Consider the following 22,483-nt stretch of genomic DNA (forward strand, 5'->3'; position numbering starts at 1 on the left):
AATTTTCCAAATTTTTAAAAAATGTTATAACCACTAATATTTTTGCTAAAATATATTTCTTTAAATTCCTCCTAGAGAAATATTTTGCCTTTGGAAAAAGAATAAAAAGTTCAGTGATCCCTTTCCTATCAGTGCTAATTATCAGCTCTGTTGACTAAAAGATGCACTACTCCTATGACTTTATTAAAAAATAAAAAGAGAAAAATAATTAAGAAGTTATACTTTGAATTTAATCATATCTTGCAAATGGTCTATCTAGATGAGCACCAGCATGAAAAATTCCTTCTTATCCGCATGTCTCAGAAAGAAAATGAATATATTTTAGGAGCTGAAAGTTTAATCTAGAGAAGACTGACAGCACATATTAACTGACATCAAGGGAATAATTCAAAATGTTTTAGTCATAACACTTTCATATCTTCAAAAGTCCTTGTTTACAAAGAGCTTCTAATATAGTTCTGGTTTAGAATCTTGAAATTTTGAAGCAATATATTTGCCAGCATGGTTGATACTAAATTAAAAAAAAATCTAAAAACTTCCCAAAATTTGATAGTTAAGATTTCTAAGAAAAATAATACTTATTTAAAATATCAATTTATCCACTATTCAAGCATGTTTTGCAAATAGTTGTTACTCAATGCTTCTTAAATTGAATAACTATAATCAATAACTTCTATTAGGTTTTTAAATGTTCTCATTTTCCATTCTAGTTACTCACTTTTGGAACACTTTTTTCTTTCAGAAACATGAATATTATTGTGAACAGGCATTTGAAAAGTTTTTGAAGAATGATTCTTTACTTGGCAAGAATTGCTAGGAAGGGGCGGTTAGGTGGCGTAGTGGATAAAGCAATGGCCCTGGAGTCAGGAGTACCTGGGTTCAAATCCGGTGTCAGAAACTTAATAATTACCTAGCTGTGTGGCCTTGGGCAAGCCACTTAACCCCATTTGCCTTGCAAAAACCTAAAAAAAAAATTGCTAGGAAAAGTGGGAAGGAGTTTAAAAAAAATTAGATTTAGACCAAACCATCTACTAAAATTAGATCTAGATAGATATAAGAACTAGTTAGGTGGCTCAGTGGATAGAGCACTGACTTTGAAGTCAGGAGGACAGGAATTCAAACCGGTCTCAAACATTTTACACTTTGTAGCTGTGTGATCTTGGGCATCATTTATATCTGGCCACTGGATCCAGCTGGTTCTAGAGGAGAAAGCAAGGCTGGTGACTCAGCACAGCACCTCCTCAAATCCAATTCAGTGCTTGTTATGACATCACCTCCCTGATGTCATGGTCTTCTTCCAGAATGAAGGACAAATATAAATATAAAAAGAGATTGGACTTGTGATATAATTAATAAAAGAAATTCTTTGGTGGGAATACTGCCACTCCTGATTCAGAACAGAACTTTTTCAATAGCTTAAAGTCTTAAAGAGTTAATAGAGGATTGAGAAATTAAGTGATCTGCCCAAGGTTATTTGGCTAGTATTTGTTGGAGGAAGAACTTGAACCTAGGTCTTTCTCACTCCAAAGCCAGGTCTTTATTCATTATGTCATGTTAGTTTAATATTAAAAAGTCAAGTCAAAGTTAAAAGAAAAGGGAAGTAGGTACATTGCACAACCATGGCTAGGATGAAAATTTCTCATCAAAAAAGAAGAAACAATACATTATAAAAGATAATTTCAGTTATCCAAAATTTAACAGCTTATGCACTAACGAAAACAATGCAACTAGAATAAGAAAAAACACATATCATTTACAGGCATAAAAGATGAATAAATAAATCTTTTCAAAGGACAGAAACAGATTTTGAATAAATTACAGACCATTGATTATGATAAAAATGATTACTCCAAATTACTGGTAAAAGAAGTAAAATTCAACACTACAAAGTATCAGCTCACTATACTCCAAGTGTTCAGAGATAATAAAGATGATAATATCTAATATTAGTTATTATAGAGAGATAGGCACACTATTTTGCTATTGATATTTTTGTGAATTGCTCCAAATATTTTGCTAAACAGAAAAAGTGACTACTGTTCATACTACTTCACTCAGAGAGCTCACTCCCCGGTGGGCATAGATTTCAAGAAGGTCAAAAAGAGAAAGCAGAATACTTTTTTTTGCCACAGTAAGAAACTAGAGTCAAAGCAGGTATCCATTAAATGAGGAATGGTTGACAAACCAGTTTCATGTGAATGCAATAAAACCTTAATGTGTAGTATAAAATGATGAGTGTGAAGAATTCAGAGAAATATGAAACAGGCTTGATAAACTGATAAAAGGATGAAGCAAGAAGAATAAGTAATTCAATACAGATAATGACTATAAAAACTTAAGAAAAATACAACACATGACAGCTAACCTCCAATTAATTACAGTAATCAAACAATACAGAAGAATCAATAATGAAATACATCTTCTCTTGCTAGAGAAGTAGTGGATTATGAATGTTGCATTTAACATTTGAAATTATCTGAGGTCTATCAATTCTACTTAAATGTTTTTATTCATTACAAAGTAATATTGGGGATAGATAGGGGAAATGACAGTGGTAAAAAATCAAAATGTATCAACTGAACAACAAAACTGCTTCTAGGAAAAAGAAATAAAATGGTCTCGTAATTATAAATAAGATCTACTGTTTGATTATTTTGGTCTGAAGAACACTCACTGGTGATTTGCTGATTGTGAAATGCAACTCTAATTTCAGAAACAACAGGGGAGGTTGTTAAATAGGTCTCATTAATGAATTCCAAGTTATGGGTTTTAGGCATTATCCAACTTAAGGTAGTGACCAAGGCACAGTTATGGAGAAGACAAGAACATTTTTAAGATCACAGGATCTGTGAGATAAAATAAAGATCTTTTTTAGTTTACCCTCCTCAAAATTTCCCTCAAATAGCAGACAGATCAGTAGCAAAAACTGATCTTCCAGTGTCAGTACCAGTTTGGAAGTCAGCATTAACCTCTTAAACATTTTGGGTATACGGCAACTAAGTACACCAGGAAGTGGTGGGAGGAGATGAGAGATTACAGAAAAAAAGTCAATTATTTAGCAATTTCTCTTTCTGCTTCTACATTCTCTGCTTGGTTTGGCTAGAATCATGCTAACATATGTATCCTTCACTATACTCTAAGTTATACAAATATATTTCTGGAATCATTAGATATTATTGATTCAGTAATTATCTTTCTCAATATCATTCATATAACCCACTAAATTGCTAGGTTGCTCAACTGCTTCAATAATAAAAATACAAAAATTGAGCTCACAAAGTCTATGCATCCTACTCAAATGAGCCAGAAGTGAATAATCTTTCCTCTCAACTTCTGCTACACTTTTCTGGTGCCACTTTTATGGTACTTCTCACTTGTGCAGAAGTCTCATCTCCACATAAGATGAGTGCTGCACATTTTTCTATCTTTGTATTGTCTAGAACAGGACTTGGTATAGAGTAGCACATAATAAGTAATACAAAAATTCAAGAAATCCCACTTGAATGAAAAAGAAATCTTGCCCAATTGTAAAGAAAACCCTGTGGTAATCTTTCACAAGGTGAAAAAAATTTTGTAATATATTTATGAGACATTTTCTAAATTTTAACATACTATTTACTTCTAGTTTACATCAGTATTTTGTTAAAAGGCATGTACAAAGGAATAAGCTATTTATTTATATTTATATTAAATTATATTTATATTAAAAATAAACTGAATTGGTCAATTAAACATAATATAAACTTTAGTTAAGTTTCTGAAATTCAAATATGAATTAGTATATGTGAAGATCTAAAAGATGGAAAACATCAAAATGAACAACAGGGCTCCAAGATTTTGCTAATACACAGAAAATAAATATTATTCTGAGTATACCTGATAAACTTAGAGCAAAGTTTAAATGTTAAAGCAATCCCAAGCAAATGAAAGAAAATGTTTAGTATTATCATTCTAAGTTGCTAAAGCCAAAGGGGGGGGTGAAGTTAATGGAACCCACAGGCTACTGATGTGGCAGTTTATCAAAATGTAGCTGTAATGAAAGATAAATAGTACAGGCAATTCACATTTCATGAAAGGATAAAAGTGTCAGTGTGTAGGACCAGTTTTACTGCAGGTCATAATCAGCAAGTAAACAAAAGTGCAATGTCTAAAAAGTTTATAGCATTCTATGAAGGCCTCATTTTGTCAGGTATTGATTTAAGTATTCAGAGAACTTTGCCAGTATTAAACAAATTGAGTGTTTGTGAACTTGGGGGACATGTTCTACTTCTGCCAGCAATACTTTCCTCAAGCTCAATGTTAAGTTGTTTCCATCACTTAAATTTAAGAAAAGTGAACAAAATACTGAAAAGGTGTCTTACACAACAATTTTCTTCTTAAAGAGAGGACAATCCAAAGTGAATGTTTCATATTCCCCACCTTCTCCACAGACATTGACATCATACTTCTTAGAAAGCTGAAAAATAAAAAGGAAGGAGAAAAAAAATAGAAAATTTAGGAACTTAAAGGAAAAAAAAATCACATAACCCTCCTGAAAAGTATTTATTAAGAATTATATATTCCAAAATGGAAATCATGTTACTTTTTTTGTTCTAAAACTTATTGGTTAAATTTATTTCTTTAAAAAGTCACGTAAGATGTTGGCAAGAAAGGATCTTGTCTTAGGCACTCTCTCATAAAACTCATAAGCTAAGGACTCTAACTAAATTTTCGAGAGACAGAACCCACAGAGGGACACAGGGAGGCAGTTCTACTACTAAAGGTAACCTGAAAAAGAGTGGAAAGGCTCTCCTCCCCACCCGCCAGAGAGAAAGAACTTCAGCCTCCCAGAGGCAGTCCCAGGGTGCTGGGAGCTGCGGCTCACAGCAGTGGGGGAGTCTCCTGAGCTACACCCCTGGGAGCACCAAGCACAAATTGGGGGAAGGGGGGGACCTCTGCCAGAGCGAACACCTGGAGGGCAGCCCTCAGGGCACACTGCAAGCAGCATGGCCAGCACAGCCCAGATCCAGGAACAGAAACAGGCAGAGTAGGTAAGCAGGAGCCCCCAGGGCATGAGCCCATTGAACCTAGGGAGAGGAGTGATGAGAGAGACTGCCAAGCTCTGTCCTCTGCCTCTGGAACAGGACTCTGGGGCTCTGACCACATTCAGATCCTGATTGCAGTCTAGGCCCCCCCTGCATAGAACAGCAGGGCCCCCCCACCTCAGCCCTGTGGCAGAAGGGGGGAGCATATGGTCATTCACAGACCAGGAGGGAGGACAGAACCTCACACACTGAGACCCTTGTGGGAGTGTCCCAAAAGCTCAGGAAGCACCCCCAAACCAGGCACAGGCTGGGAAAATGAGCAAGCAAAGAAACAAAAGGAAGACTATTGAGAAATATTTTGCAAGTGATCCCAAGAAGGATCAAAATAGTCTGAAGATGAGGAAGCACAAACTCCTGCATCTAAAGACTCCAAGAAAAACAGAAATTGGGCTCAGGCTATGATAGAGCTCAAAAAAAAAATGAGGGAGCTGGAAGAAAAACTGGGAAAAGAAAGGAGAGAGATGCAGGAAAAACATGAAAATGAAGTCAGCAGCTTAGTAAAGGAAATTCAAAAAAATGCTGAAGAAAATAGCATGCTAAAAAACAGCTTAGGTCAAATGGATAAAACAGTTCAAAAAGTTATTGAGGAGAAGAATGCTTTAAAAAGCAAAATTGGCCAGATGGAAAAAGAGATAAGAAAACTCTCTGAGGAGAACAAATGCTTCAGATAAAGAATAGAATTCAGGGAGATTGATGAATTTACCAGAAATCAGGAAGCAATACTTCAAAACCAAAAAAATGAAAAATGAGAAATTAGAAGAAAATGTGAAATTTTTCATTGAAAAAACAACTGATATGGAAAACAGACCTAGGAAAGATAATTTAAAAATTACTGGAATACCTGAAAGTCATGATCAGGAAAAGAGCCTTGACATCATTTTCAAAGAATTACTACAGGAAAACTGCCCAGATATTCTAGAAGCAGAGGGCAAAATAGAAATGGAGAGAATTCACCGATCCCCCCCGAGAAAGAGATCCCAAAAAACCAACCCCTAGGAATATTATAGCCAAGTTCCAGAACTCCCAAGTCAAAGAGAAAATATTAGAAGCAGCCAGAAGGACACAGTTCAAATATCATGGAGCTGCAGTCAGGATCACACAGGACTTAGCAGCAACTACATTGGAAGCTCGTAGGGCTTGGAATACAATATACCGGAAGGCAAAAGAGCTTAGAATGCAGCCAAGAATGAACTACCCAGCAAGGCTGAATGTCTTCTTCCAGGGAAAAAGATGGACTTTCAATGAACCAGGGGAATTTCAAATGTTCCTGTTGGAATGGCCAGAGCTGAACAGAAGGTTTGATCCTCAGATACAGGGCTCAGGTGAAGCATAGAGATTGGAGGAGAAGGGGAAAATATGAGGGACTTAATGACAATGAACTGCATGCATTCCTGCATAGAAAAATGACACTGATAATACTCATATGAACCTTCTCAATTAACAGAACAGGTAGAAGGAGATTTTATAGATGAAGCACAGGAGAAAGCTGAATTTGAAAATAAGATATGGTGTAAAAATGGAGTCAATAGGAAAAAAGGGAAATGTAATGGGAGAAAGACAAAGGAGAGGGGGAATAGGCCAAGATATTTCATATAATAAGATTTTTCTTTATAACAATGAGCTATTGCAAAGATATGGAAGGGGGGAAGGCAAGGGGGAATGAGGGAATCTTCACTCTCATCAGAGGTGGTTAGGAGAGGAAACAGCATATATACTCAATGGGGTATAGGCATCTGGAGTAAGAAGGAGGGGGGGGACGGGGGGTAGGGGGGATGTAAGTGATGGAGGAGAGGATGGACCATGGGGAGAGAGTGGTCAGATATAACACATTTTCTTTTTTACTTCTTGGATGGCTTGTCCAGGACCATAGGGCCAGGTGGATGCTGGGCCTAAGGGGTGGTATGGGGGCTCAGGGCCTCTTGTCCCCAGGGCCAGGGATCTGTCTGCTGCGCCACTCAGCGACCCTACAGCAAAGTCAGAGTGAAAGGAGAGAGAAAATAGAGTACATGGTACTGGAGAAATACAAAAGGAGGGACTTGCGATCAGCAATGGCAAGGGTGGAAAAATATGGAAGTAACTTTTGTGATGGACTTATCATAAAGAATGTGATCCACCCGTGACAGAGTTGTTGGTGTTGGAACAGAGACTCAAGCACATTTTTTATTATTATTATATTTTTGGGGGGTGCAGGGCAAATGGGGCTGGGTGTCCTGCCTGGGGCCGCATAGCAGGGTGATCCTTGGGTGTCTGAGGCTGCATTTGGACTCAGGTGCTCCTGGCTCAAGGGCCAATGCTCTGTCCACCACCCAGCCATCACTACAATTATTACTATTTTATTTTATTTTGGGTCTTTTTTTTTTTTTGCAGGGCAGTGGTGTTCTGGTGGCTTACATGTCACACAGCTGGTTGATTGTTGGGTGTACGGGGCTGAATGTGGGCTCAGTTGGTCGTGGCTCCAGGGTTGGTGCTCTGTTCATTGCGCCACCTGGCCATACCTACAATTATTACTATTATTTTTTTAATTTTAATTTTTTTTCTCTCCCCTTTATCACTCAAGCAAGTCTACATTTATGGGGGGAGGGGTATTTCATTTACTCTTAAACAAGAATATTTTACTAATATAAAAAACATCATTTGTACAAAATGAGAATAAATGTTAAATAAAAAAATTAAAAAAAAAAGTCACACCATAGGGGCGGCTAGGTGGTGCAGTGGATAAAGCACCAGCCCTGGAGTCAGGAGTACCTGGGTTCAGATAGGTCTCAGACACTTCATAATTACCTAGCCATGTGGCCTTGGGCAAGCCAATTGACCCCATTGCCTTGCAAAAACAAACAAAAACCAAACAAACAAAAAAAGTCACACCATAGTACAAACTATTATTTTTTTGTAGTAGAAGTCCCTTTATGAAGTGCATTCTGAGTCTGAAGATAGCTTCTGGAAAATCAATTTGGGAATGTTAGAGATGACTTCAAAAGAAAAAAATATATCTTCCTATATCTTCAGTCAAAAAACAAAAGAAAAATAGCTTTTGAGTAACTAGTTTCACTTATTTTTAATAGTGAATTTAATAATAAAATTAATTTCACTAGGTTTTAATAAAGATCTCCCATCGTAGAAAAATGAGATTGATTAGAAATAGCATGGTAATCTTTGATTCATTTTTACTGTACCCTTAGGAAAATTGCTCAAATAATAAGGCTACAACTTAGCCCAACTGATCTAGATTGCAGGCACCAGAAAACCACATTTCTTACAATTCTGCTTATGCCTTTAATTCAGATTCTCATCACCTTTCACGTGCACTTATAAAATATCCCCCAACTGGTATTATTTCATTATCTTTCCTCTCCAATGTACCCTCCACACAGCTGCCAAATGGATATTCCTCAAACACATATCTGACTGTCAGTCCATCTCCTTCACTGAAATATCTTTAATGACTTTCTCTACCATTTAAATCTCTTCACAAACTTAGAGTCTACCTACCTGCCTTTCCAATCTTATTTCACATTTTTTTCCTTCCATGCATTATTTTAGGCAAAGTGGCCTTCTAGTGGTTCTCTGGATACAACATCTATCTCCCATATCTGTTACTTGCACAAATGCTCCTGCAATGTCCACCATTCTCACCTTCCCTTTAAAAATTTCCTAGTTTCCTTCAAAGTATAGTTAAGCAGCACCTTCTTACACAAGATCTTTTTTTTTTAAGTAATACTTTCTCTTGGAACTACTTAGGAAATACTTTTCATATTTACTTAGGTATGTTTTCTATTTCCTATTAGTCTACTACTAAGATCTTTGAGAGAAGGAAATATTCAATGTTGTCCTGAACCTTCCAGCATCTCTAGTAAAGTGCCCATGAGGTCAGGAATTTGGAGCCCCACCAAAAAAGTTTATTCTATATAACATAATAATAACAATAATAATATTCTATATAATAATAATTATATTCTATATAATATTCTATATATAATAAGAGGGAATTAGATGGCATAATGGATAGATGATTAGACCTGGAATCAAGAGGACTTAAATTAAAACTAGGACTCAGATGAGAATTACTTAACATCTTATCTATCCGGCTCGGTTTCCCCATGGGTAAGTGGAGATAATTATAGAGCTTACCTCCCAGAGTTTTTGTGAGAATAATGTGAGATAACATTTGTAAAGTCCTTTGCAAACCTGAAAGCAATATATAAATGTGAACTATTTAATAATGATTCACATTTATAATTCTTTACGATTTTGTCAAACAAAAAGCACTTTATATATTTTATACTTTATATACACCATAACAACATGAGGTTGTATTTTTTTAAAAATCATTCCCCAAAAGTATTTCTCTTTTTATTTTAAATGGGTAGAAGCTTATAAAGACTGTTAAGTAAAATGTATCTTTTCTGAACCAATGGAGAGAAATTCTATCATTTTACTTCATAGGTAAGAGGGAATTCAAGCAAACCTTGCTCAAGCTTCTCTACAGTTATATATATATATATATATATATATATATATATATATATATATATATATATATATATATATATGAGGCTCCCTATCAAAGGTTCTGCCTAAGTTAACTAAATCAAGTCAAACAATTGAGTTTTCCTTACAAAAAGTCCCAACAGTCAAAAATTGATGTTCTGACATGGAGCAGATTATAACTGGAAGGCAGTTGAGTTTGTCTAGTCCATCTCCTTCACTTTACAGCTAAGGAAACTGAATTCTGGAGAAATTTAAAGATATATCCGAACACAATGTGCTTTGTGCACAGGTTACTGTTAAGAGGTAATCTCTGGGATGTCTTCACAGAGACAAGTTTGCATTTGAGGAGGACTTGAGAGTCTGACTAAGAATTCAACAGGAAGAAAATAGCATAGAGAATGGCAAGTCAAAAATATAAAGGCAGGAGAGTGTAAAGCATGATCGGGGAAGGTGTGCCTTCTAGTTAGAATTGCAACCATGGAACTTCAGAGACCAAAGCTAAAATATATATTCAAAAATTCCCAATAAATCTAGGTGATTAAATCAGAATACTGATTTGGGGGTAATTCATAGTTTAAACTCACGATTGCAAATTTTACAATAATACTAAACAAGCATACCAGCTGTCAAATAGTCCAGGAATTGAGAAAAAGAGAAAAGTTTCCCTAAAAAAATTCCAAAACATTTTATCTTAGGAAGTTTAATTATATGAATTACAAAATATAAAGAAGTTTTGATATAGAAAAAAAACCCAGAACTAGGATTCAGGAGTTCTAATAAATATCTTAGGCAAATGGAAATATTAACAATTTTCTGCTTCAATTTAACTCACTCCTATATATATATTTACTTTTATATTACAGATGGTAACACAATGACTTGAAAATAGTATTTAAAAATATTTACTGAAATTGGAATTTCTCTTATCTGCTCCAATTAGAAATTTAATAGATCTTTTATTCAAATCTTGAAGATGCTGCTGCAAACAGATTTGTATACAGGTTTGAGCATTAATATTAGTTCAGTTTTACAGCACCTAGTATGCATCAAGTATTGTGCTAAATGCTTTACAAACATGATTTCATTTAATCCTCAAAACAATTCTGTAAAGTGAATGTTACTATTATTCCTATTTATAGATGAGGAAACTGAGGCAAACAGAGGTTAATTGACTTTGCCCCAGGTAAGGTAGCCAGAAAGTGTCTGAGAGTTAATTTGAAGTCTGGTCTTCCTAACTCAAGGTCCATTGCTCTATCCATGTGCCAACTATATTGACATCATGTTGATTTTTTAGTATTTGATGTTTTGGAAAAAAGTAATTTAATACCACTAATCTAGGTTGTGTGATTTTACTGATAAAGTAGGATACTTGGTAAATGCTACATAAAATTTTAACATTCTATTATAAGAGGAATTGACTCACTGTGTAAGTCAATATTATGCAATACACTGACATTTGAGACAGGGAATGCTTCCAAATATTGGTGTCATGTCAGAAATTGATCTTTGTCAATAAGTGTTCAGGCTTTATCACTTGTTTCATGTCTTTACACTTTCCCTTGTTTGTAGTTTCTCATAGCTTAAAACCTTGTGTATAATTGCTTCTATACATTCTATTCAACAACCAGTCTAGAAACACTTACCCTTTTACTTTTACTCAAAGAGATGTCTTCTTGGGCTGATCTCATATTTTATGCCATAAGATTCAGAAGCATATTTTTTTCATGCTCTTGAACTTCCTGACGACTACCTCTTTTATAATTGAACCATATATGCAGAGATTCTATACAAATTTCCAAGGATAAGTTTTATGTTGAATGTTCCTATTGGTACTTGTCACTAAAACCAAGCTACTAATTAGTTGGAAGACAGAGAGAAAGGAGAACAAAGATCAGGAAACTAAATGGACTCTTGGAATTTTGATAGTAGTTGCTTTAAATTTATATATTAATTACATGTTCATCACCATGCTATAGTTACTGGAAGCACAATAACTTCTTCCTTCAAGAGAATAGTAAAAAAATTGTTTCTTCTTAATAGCAAAATGGTCAAAGTTGGTCATCTAATACAATACTGTTCTCTATTTTTTAGCCACAGTCAGCACCCTGACTGGATGTCCAACAGCTCCCATAGACATATCGCTGCTCCTGCTATTTCCTATGTCTACAGCACCCATGTTATGCTGAATTCATTTCAAATCAATTAGAAAAATACTTTTCAGCACCTCCACTGTCTAATACACTGAGCTAAGAGGAGGAATTGCAAAGACAAAAATGCAATTGTGTTTGGTCATAGAACAAAACAAAGTTTTAAATATTTTTAAGCAGTTTCTTAAGTTGTTTGTCTTCATAATATAACTTTATAAATTGTTCTGCAAGATCTGCTCACTTTACTGTGTTTAAGTTCAAAAAAATTATTCCAAGTGATTTAGAACCATTTCTTTAATTATCTCTTACAATTCAATGATATTCCCCTGCATTCATATACCATAATTTGTTCAGTCATTCTAGATCTGAAGGGCACCGCTATAGTTTCCAGTTCTTTGTTAGAAAAGCAAAAAGAGCTGCCCTAAATATATTTTAGAGATCTAGTGGCTCAGTGGATAGAGTGCTGAACCTGGAGTCAGAAAAACCTGAGTTCTAATCAGCCTCAACTACTTCCTAGCTGTGTGACCCTGTGCAAGTCACTTCACCTCAATTCTATTCTATTAATTGACCTATTTCTTAACTGGAAGTAAATCATTTTGATGATTACTTCACTGAAGTATTGAGTTCTGGTTTGAGATAAAGTATTGCTAGTTATGTTTCCTTCTTTTTTGTGGGGTGGTGGGGAGTGTCATTTTTCTCTTGAGATTCTTGGCTTTTTGTTTTTCCAAATGAATTTCACTACTATTTTGTCTATCTCTTTAAACAGCTCCTTTGATGAGTAAATTAATTTAGATAGTGAGGTATGACTCAATCTATACATGCTATACATTAATTAATTAATATTCTTCCAATTATTTAGGTGTCGCTCTGTAAAGTGTTTTTACAGATGTATTCACATAGTTCTTATATGTGTCTTGATAGGCAAATTCCTAATGTTTTATATGTTCTGTAGTTATTTGGATGGAACTGTTCTCTCTCTGTTGGGTTTTATTGCTATCATATAGAAATGCTGATGATCTACTAAGATGTATTATATTTTCTAATGCTCTAAAGAAGTTACTATTTCTATTAGCTCTTGGCTGAAATCTAAGGCTTTCTAGGTAGATCATGTGCAAAAAGTGGTAATTTTGTTTACTTTTTTATGTTTATTCATCCAATTTCTTTTTCTTACCCTATTGCTATAGCTTATATTTCTAACATATTCGTGAATAGTGGTGAAAATAATCATTTTTGTTTTACCTCTTAGTTATAGATAAATACAACTCAATATATTAAGGAAGGATGAATTTATTCCTATGCTTTCTACTGTATTTAATATAATAATATAATTTTATAAAAGCTTTTCTTGAATCTGCTGACATAATCATGATTTCTTTTTCTTACTATTAATATGATCTATTATTTTTAAACAACTTTGTAATTCTGGTAAAATTTAAACTAGTAGTAGTGTATATAATTTTGTTTATTATTTTATTTAAAATTCTTTGGTTGGTGGTCATTAGGAATACTGGGGTTTTCTTTCTTTCTTTAGATACTATTGTTTAGTAATCTGGATCATTTAAATTATAGAAAGAATCTGGCAGAATCCTATCCTGTCCGATTTTTACAAATGGTTCATGAAATATTAGAATTAACTGTTCTTTGTATATTAAGAGAATATGATTTTAAATCCATCTGGCCATGGATTTTTTTTAATATCTTAAACCCACTATTTGAAGTAATATCTATCTGTTCATATTATTGAGTATATCATATAATTTATTTCAGTTGTTATTTTTAAAATGTTACTGATGGTTTTTGTTTGCAACTTTTTTTGATCACTTAGTAATTTCTTGAAAAGTGTCTAGTGTTTTCCTGCTGCACATGAGGGATAATATCTGAATTTAGATTTAATCCCATTACAAACAGACACTCCTATTCACTATATTTATGGGTTATTTTTAAAACATGATAGAGTAACTGACCTTTATCAAAAGATTTTCTTCATTTTTTAAAATAATCACCATTGTGTTTTTATGTTTAATATAATTATGTTAACTCTTTATCTAATGAACTATTGCATCCTGAGAACAAATTCAACTTAATTTGTGTAAATAATATTTTGATCATGTTGCAGAATTTTTTGCCGACATTTTATTTGAAGTTTGGTTTTTACATTAACTTTTATTAATGATATTGACTTTTATATTAATTATATCAATAACAAACCTATCAGAAATCATATGATTATATCAAAGGATACTGAAGAAGCTTTTGACAAAATACAGTACCCATCCCTACTAGAAACACTAGAGAGCGTAGGAATAAATGGATTGTTCCTTAGAATAATAAACAGTATCTATCTGAAATCATCAACAAGCATTACATACAATGGGGATAGACTAGAGGCATTCCCAATAAGATCAGGGGTGAAACAAGGATGCCCATTATCACCACTGCTATTCAATATGGTATTAGAAATGTTAGCTTCCGCAATAAGAGAAGAAAAAAGAAATCAAAGAAATTAGAATAGGGAAGGAAGAGACAAAACTCTCACTCTTTGCAGATGACATGATTAGCAACTTTAGCAAAGTTGCAGGATATAGAATAAACCCTCATAAATCCTCAACATTTCTATAAATGACTAGCAAGATGCAGCAGAAAGACCTAGAAAGAGAAATTCCATTCAAAGTAACTTCAGACAACATAAAATACCTGGGAGTATACCTGTTAAGGCAGACTCAGAAACTTCGTGAAAACAATTACAAAACCTTCTCACACAAATAAAATGAGTCTGAAATTACGGGGCAAATATCAACTGCTCATGGATAGGCTGAGCAAATACAATAAAAATGACAATTCTACTAAAATTAAACTACTTGTTTAGTGCCCTACCAATCAAAATTCCAAAAAATTACCTTAAATGAGTTAGAAAAAAAACTGTAAGTAAATTCATATGGAGAAATAAAGTCAAGAATCTCCAGGGATTTAATGAAAAAAAAGTGCAAAAAGAAGGTGGCTTAGCCCTACCGGATCTAAAATTATATTATAAAGCATCAGTCATCAAAACTGCCTGGTATTGGTTAAGAAATAGAGTGTGGATCAGTAGAATAGACTAAGTGCAATAGCAGGAAATGATTATAGTAATCATATATATATATGTATATATAGTAATTGTATATATATATATATATATAAAGTAATATAGTAATCATACGTATATGTATATATTGTAATTTGATAAACCCAAAGAGTCCAGCTATTGGGATAAAAACTCTCTCTTTGATAAAAACTGTACATAAAAAACAATATTATAAACAAACTAGGAGAACAAGGAATTGTTTACCTGTCAGATCTATGGAAAGGGAAGCAATTTATGAACAAGGAAGAGATGGAGAACACCCTTAAAAATAAACTAGATAATTTTGATTACATTAAATTAAAAAGCTTTTGCACAGTCAAACCATTGTAACCAAGATCAAAATAAATGCAGTAAACTGGGAAATAATTTTTACACCTAGTCTTTCTGACAAAGGACTCATTTCTAAAATAAACAGAGAAGTGAGTCAAATTTTTTAAAAAAAAGACAAGCCATTCCCCAATTGACAAATGGTCAAAGAATTTACAAAGGCAATTTACAGATGAAGAAATCAAAGCAATTCATAGTCACATGAAAAACTGCTCTAAATCACTAATTATTATAGAAATGCAAATTAAAACATCTTTAAGGTACCACCTCACACCTCTCAGACTGTCCAATATGACCAGAAAGGACAATGATCAATGTTGGAAGGGATGTGGGAAATCTGGGACACTAATACATTGTTGGTGCAGCTGTGAACTCATCCAAACTTTCTGGAGAGCAATTTGGAATTATGCCCAAAAGGCAGCAAAAATGTGCATACCCTTTGATCCAGCAATACCACTACTGGGACTATATCCCGAAGAGATTATGAAAAAAGGGTAAAAGCATCACCTGTACAAAAATGTTCATAGCAGCCCTGTTTGCAGTAGCAAAGAAATGGAAACTGAGGGAAATGTCCATCATTTGGGGAATGGCTCAACAAAGTGTGGTATATGCATGTGATGGAACACTATTGTTCTATTAGAAACCAGGAGGTTCGGGAATTCAGGGAAGCCTTGTAAGGATATGTGTAAACTGATACCGAGCCAGATGAGCAGAACCAGAAGAACACTGTTCATCCTAACAGCAACATGGGAGTGATTATCAACCTTAATGGACTTGCTCATACCAACAGGGCAACAATCAGGCACAATTTTGGGATATCTGCGACAGAGAATGGCATCTGTATCCTGAGAAAGAATTGAGGAGTTTGAACAAAAACCAAAGACCTTTAATTAAAAAAAAATTATCTTATTATGTAATTCTGCTATATCACACACTACATGATTCTTCCTTAAGGATATGATTTCACTCTCATCACATTCAAGTTAGATCAGTGCATACCATGTGAATGATGTAAGGACTAACAAACTGCCTGTTGTGGGGAGTGGGTGGAGGGAAGCAAGATTGGGGGGAAAATTATAAAAGTCAAAATAAATAAAACCTTTCTAAAATTAAAAAAAGGAAAAAATGATATTGGCTAATAGTTCATATTCACTCCTTTATCCTTCTCTGGATAAGGTATCATGAGTATATTTGACCGATAGAAGGTATTTGATAGTTTTTTCAGAAAAAAATTGTACAATATAGATATTAATTGTTCTTTAAAGTTCTATACAATTTTTCTGTAAATCCATCTGGACTAGTAATTATTTCCTTTAAAAAATAGTTTATAGCTGAACTCAATTTCATTTTCTTTACCTGAATTAAGATCTATACTGTTCATTTGAGGATTATACAATTTTGTAAATAATCTTTAATTTCTTTTAGAATCTCAATTTTGCTGTCATATAACTATGTATATATAAATTGTAGGTACATGTAATTTTTATTTTTGCTCATGCTGCATTTTTTATTTTGTTTTGATAATCTGACTTTTCAATTCATTTACTCAAAGGTTTATTGATTTTCTTAGTCTTTTTAAAGAAATATTTTCAAGCTCTATAATTTTTTCAGTTTTTCTTATTAAATCAAATATTTCTGTCCAAATTTTAAAAGTTCATTCTGTTTTATTTATTTGGGTGTTATTTTTAAATTTCATGTCCAGTTCATTCATTTGATGAACTAGACATGTAATTTAAAAATTAAATCCAATTCCTATTATATTAATTATACTTTTGGGGATATGAATTTTTCTTCTGAAGTTTGCTTTAGCTGCATTTCAGAAATTTTCAAAAATTAACACATCATTATGTGTTAGTACTCTTTCACATAGCTCTTAATTGTTTCTGTGATTCATTTTTTGACCAACTCATTATTCTGGATGCTGTAAAGTCACCATTTAGATTTGTTTTTCCTTTCTTAGATTTATTTCATTGTATTATAGTCCATAAAGGATATATCATTGCTTTTTTACACTAATATTTTGTTTTCAATTTTCTAACACATATTCTAATTTATAAGGGATTATATGATATTAATTAATCATGTATAAACTTTAGTGTTCCCATCAAAAAGGTCAAATGTTTGATTTTTAAATTCTCCCACAGTTAGTAAATTCTGTAATTTTCACTGGGTATATTTTTCTATAGTTTTTAGTTTTGAGAAAGGAAAAATACAATATTCTGCTATAATCATGTTATTTGAAATATCTCTTCATCTTTTTAAAATTAAGACTTTTTCTTTATGAACTTAGCTATCATGCTATTTGGTACACATATATGCTTAGTATTACTGATTTATTTGTATGAAAGTTTCCTTTTCTTTCTAATGTGAATTTAAAGACAAAATGATTACCATTTACTTTTTTTTTTTTTAGGTTTTTGCAAGGCAAATGGAGTTAAGTTGCTTGCCCAAGGCCACATAGCTAGGTAATTATTAAGTGTCTGAGGCTGGATTTGAACCCAGGTACTCCTGACTCCAAGGCCGGTGCTTTATCCACTGCGCCACCTGGCCACCCTACCATTTACTTTTGAAATTCACCTGATGAATATAAAAATCTTATTCTACCTTCTTATTTTGATTCTATACTTTTAAAAAATTTGTTTCCTTTACATCACTGATGGTAGTTTTATTTTTTAATCCAGTTTGTTACTCTCCTTTATTTTTTAGAATGTTTAATCCACTCACATTTAAGTGTTTTCTTCAATGTCTTTTTAGTATTTTTAAAAATTTCTTTTTCATTTTTTCCATGACTCTACTAAGTTAATTTTTTGCAATTTTTTGATTATTGACTAATAGAATATTTTCTTTACATTTGATCTTCACTCCCTCCCCCCTTTTCCTATAGGAAAGCCTCAAATACTCCTATATTATTCATTTTTATTGCTTGCAGGACATATCATTTTGGGTCATAGCTTGAATTCCATTCCTGTTTGGTTACTATTACATTTCCTTCTGTGACTTTGTGTGTCTACAGAGAAATCTTTATCCAAATTCCCTTTGTTTCATATTAGAAGCTGAAATTCATTGTTTTTTGGAGTGACAAAGCTGGTGTCAATTAATGCTAAATTAGATATAGTACAAATTATAAAATGTTACTTGATCACATACATTTTAGGCCAAAAGACGGCAAAGAGATATAATGAAGAGCCTGGAGTCAGGAAACTCTTCTTTACTTCAAATTTGGCCTCAGACACTAGTTGTGTAAACCTGGGAAACTAGATATTTGAAATCATCAGTTTCCTCATCTGTAAACTGAGCTAGAGAAGGAAGTGGCAAACTATTCAAGTGCTTTTTTCCCCAAGAAAACCACAAATGTAGTCAAAAAGAGTCAATCAAGTGGCACTAGGTGGCGCAGTGGATAGAGCACCGGCCTTGGAGTCAGAAGTACTTGGGTTCAAATCTGACCTCAGACACTTAATAATTACCTAGCCGAGTGGCCTTGGGCAAGCCACTTAACCCCATTGCCTTGAAAAATCTAAAAAAAAAAAAAGTCAATCACAACTTAAAAACAACAAAATAAAAAAAATTTAATTAATATGAGGTGTGTGAGCAAGTTAAGGGTTTCAATATTCTGAATAAAATGAACTTCCCTATTACTGAATGTAAATATGTATTTCTACACCATTTTGCCAACAATAATAATCAATATTTTACATATAATCATAATCTTGAATATACAGATTTAAACAATATGATAACCACCTGGGATCTGACTGTATTGCCTTTGTGACTTAAGCATGTTATTTATCTTCTCAGTCCTGTAGACAACTATGAATATATGTTAAAGAGAAGATATACAGGGGTAAATGTTGTTTTCTTATTTAGGAGATTCCTTACACCAGTGAAATCAAAGGTGCAATCTCTATTCCTTTCCTTTGTCATTAAAATTTTTCAATTTAAACATTACATCTCAAGAGTTTGCAGTGTTTTTTTTTTTCCTTCTTCATGGCAGAGATTCTCAATGTCTTGTTTTCTGTATTCAACAGCTTCTATATTACTTCCTTTACTCTAGTATTCAAATTTTTTTGTATGTCATGTTCTTCTGGGAGATCTATGATACCTGAGTTATAATCTTGGATATAATGTATTCAAGGAGAGTTACTTTGATTTGAGTAGAATTCTTATATACATTTAACATTACCTTTTACAGCTCTTCTGTGAAATTTTCCTTCACTTCAGTACATGTTACAAATCTATAATAATTTTCACTTCTTTCCATAAATTCTTAATCATGGATTAATTTTTTCTAGTTTGTAATTTTGTTTTTATAATTCCATAATGAATGATCTAATTTTTAAGAAATATTTATTCCTAATTTCTTCTTTCATGGATTTTATTTCTCTTTAAAACCACACTGGAGTTTTATTTTGCTGTTCAAAATCTTCTGGGAGCCTTTCATCAGGTACTATTATCCCTCATAATGTATTTATTACATAGGGCAAGGTAATTAAGAAAATTGACTAAGAAAGATTTTTAAAATATTAGAAAACTATAAAGGAATAACATCTAAAGAAGTACAAAATAGGGGATTTTCAAAACTGAAGGGGAGAAATGAGAAAAATTTTAAAACAAATTGAACAATTAAAACTGTTTCATTAAAAAAATATACTAGTAAACCTCATAAAGCATAGCCAATTCAATTTTTAAATATCAAATAAACAAAAGCAAGTTAGAAAAAAACATAAAATGTGAAAATTCACAAGAAAGAAAGGGAAAAAGGAAGTTTCGAGAATCTACTAAGCTGAATTATGTGACAATAAAACTCACAACCTAAAAAAAAAGTTATGAGTTTGTATCCTGGTAAGTATAAAACGTTAAAAACTAGAGAGAGGGGTGGCTAGGTGGTGCAATGGATAGAGCACTGGCCCTGGAGTCAGGAGTACCTGAGTTCAAATCTGGCCTCAGACACTTAATAATCACCTAGCTGTGTGGCCTTGGGCAAGCCACTTAACCCCATTGCCTTGCAAAAACTTTAAAAAAAAAAGAAAAAAGGAAAAACTAGAGATAGAATCAAGATAGTAAAGTAGAGAGAGTAATTCTCTCATCATTTCCCCCTAAAGAGTTTAAAAATAACTATCAAATTCTGGAATTGTATAGCCAACAAAAGCTTGGGGTGAGACATTTTTCTACCCAAAACAATTTTGGAGCTTGGAAGAAGTCTGTGATACTGGGCCTGAGAGTAGAGTAGCCTTGGAAAACTGAATGGTAATAGCAGCAGCAGTTACAATTTTGGAAGTTCTCTCACCTCAGAGACATTGAGGAGACTGAAAAACAGATGAGAATGAACCCCATGTCTGCTCACTGAGCTTAGAACAGTGTGCTATTGGACCATTTCATTGCTCACTAAACAATTCCAGGTTTCTGAGAAAGCAGAGTCCCTATAGTAAATAGTAGTAGCTCCAGGTCATTACCACTGTGGTGTAATACTGGATGCATCAACAACTAACAGACTCCCAGAACTAGATGTGAAAACACTAGGGTGAAAAAAATGTGATACTTGGGAAAGTAAGAAGTGAGCACAGAAGTGAGAAGAGTAAAACTCTAAGATAAAGTTCGAAGTCAAGAAATAACTTGGAAAAATGATCATCATCAACAACAAAGGATCTGGTCATAATAGTTAGTAAGATGAAGCTCAAAAAACAAATTCAGAAGAAGACAATGATGAGGAAATATCTACAAACAAAAACTGAAAGAAAAAATAAAAAGAAACCAAGTCCAATAAGAATTCCTTGAAGATGATTGGAAGGATAGGAGAAAGCTGGGAAATAATTTTTATATCCAATGTCTTTGATAAAGGTCTCATTTCTCAAATATTTAGACTGATAGAAATTTATAAGAACATGAAGCATTCCCCAATTGATAAACAAATAAAGGATATGAATAGGTAATTTTCAGATGAATAAAATATATATAGTCAATATGAAAAAAGGCTCTAAATCACTCTTAAATAGAGAAATGCAAATTAAAACAACTCTGAGGTACCACTCACACCTATCACATTGGCTAATATGACAGAAAAGGGAAAAGATAAATGTTGGAGTGGAATGTGGGAACTGGGACACTAATAATTTGCTGGTAGAATTGTAAATTGATCCAACCATTCTGGAGAGTGAATTAGAACTATGTTCAAAGGGCTATAAAACTCTGCATACTTTTTGATCTAGCAATACCACTGCTAAGTTTGTATGCCAAAGACAGCATAAAAAAGGGAAAAAGACCCATATGGCAAAAAATATTTATAGTAGCTTTTTTTTTTTGTGGTGGCAAAAAATCAGAAAGAAATTGGATGTCCATCAATTGGGGAATGGCCGAACAAGCTGTGGAATATGAATGCTATTGAATACTATTGTTCTGTAAGAAAAGCCTGGGAAAACTGAATTAGTGCTGGTGAAGTGAGCAGAAGCAGAAGATCATTGTACATGGTAATAGCAAAAACATATAATGATCAACTATCAACTAGTGATAGACTTAACTCCTCTCAGCAATACAATGACTAAAGAAAATTCTAAAAGACATGTGATAGAAAATGTTATCTACACCCAAAGAAATAATTATAGAATCAGATATAAACATACTATTTTTTAACTTTTTTAAAAAAATTGTTTATTTTTTCTTTCTCATGGTTTTCCTTTTTGTTCTGATTCTTCTTTCATAATATATGCAAAATGTTTAATGTTATTGTTCATATTTAATCTATATCAGATTGCTTGGGGAGAGAAGGAAAGGAGAGAGGAAGAAAATTTTATAACAATGAATGTTAAAAATTGTATATGTTATTAGAAAAAATAAGTACTGTGAAGAGGAAAAAAGTTCTTTGGAGAGCTAAAGAGATTTTTTTTTTAAAGGAACAAGATTTTAAAAAAATCAAGTAGGGGTGATAGGGTAAAAACTGAGAAAAGAAATGAGAGTAACACCAGAAAACTGTGAAAAAGAGAATTAACAGTTTGGTAAAAGAGGCACAAAAATATTAATGAAAATAATTCCTTATAATTTAGAATTGGGCAAGTGGAAATCAATGACTTCAAGACAAATCGAGACATAATTAAACAATGTCAAAAGAATGAAAAAATAAAATACAATATGAAATATCTCATTGTAAAAACAATTAACCTAGAACAGGGTTGTCTAACTTTACTTTTAAAAGTTTTTATTGAAACCATAGACAATAAATTTTAATTTGTCATTTTAGCGAGAACTCTGCAATAGTTCAGTTTCATTTACTAAAGCAAGCAGTAAACCTATAGGGGGCTGCATAAAATCACACTGTGGATGCATTT

The 22,483-nt window shown here is 33.1% G+C and overlaps 1 protein-coding gene across 6 annotated transcripts in view; it reads right to left on the reverse strand.

The window, feature by feature from the left end:
* Nucleotides 1-22,483, reverse strand: part of DPH6 (diphthamine biosynthesis 6) — a 505,514-nt gene that overhangs the window by 266,452 nt on the left and 216,579 nt on the right. For all 6 annotated transcript variants that reach the window (XM_074235050.1, XM_074235049.1, XM_074235048.1 and 3 more), the window contains exon 7: nucleotides 4,362-4,456. In XM_074235050.1, coding sequence (XP_074091151.1) covers nucleotides 4,362-4,456 — 95 coding nt within the window. The remainder of the gene's footprint in view (nucleotides 1-4,361; nucleotides 4,457-22,483) is intronic.

The sequence above is a fragment of the Macrotis lagotis genome, chromosome 4 (assembly GCF_037893015.1).
Source record: "Macrotis lagotis isolate mMagLag1 chromosome 4, bilby.v1.9.chrom.fasta, whole genome shotgun sequence".
NCBI classification, from domain to species: domain Eukaryota; kingdom Metazoa; phylum Chordata; class Mammalia; order Peramelemorphia; family Peramelidae; genus Macrotis; species Macrotis lagotis.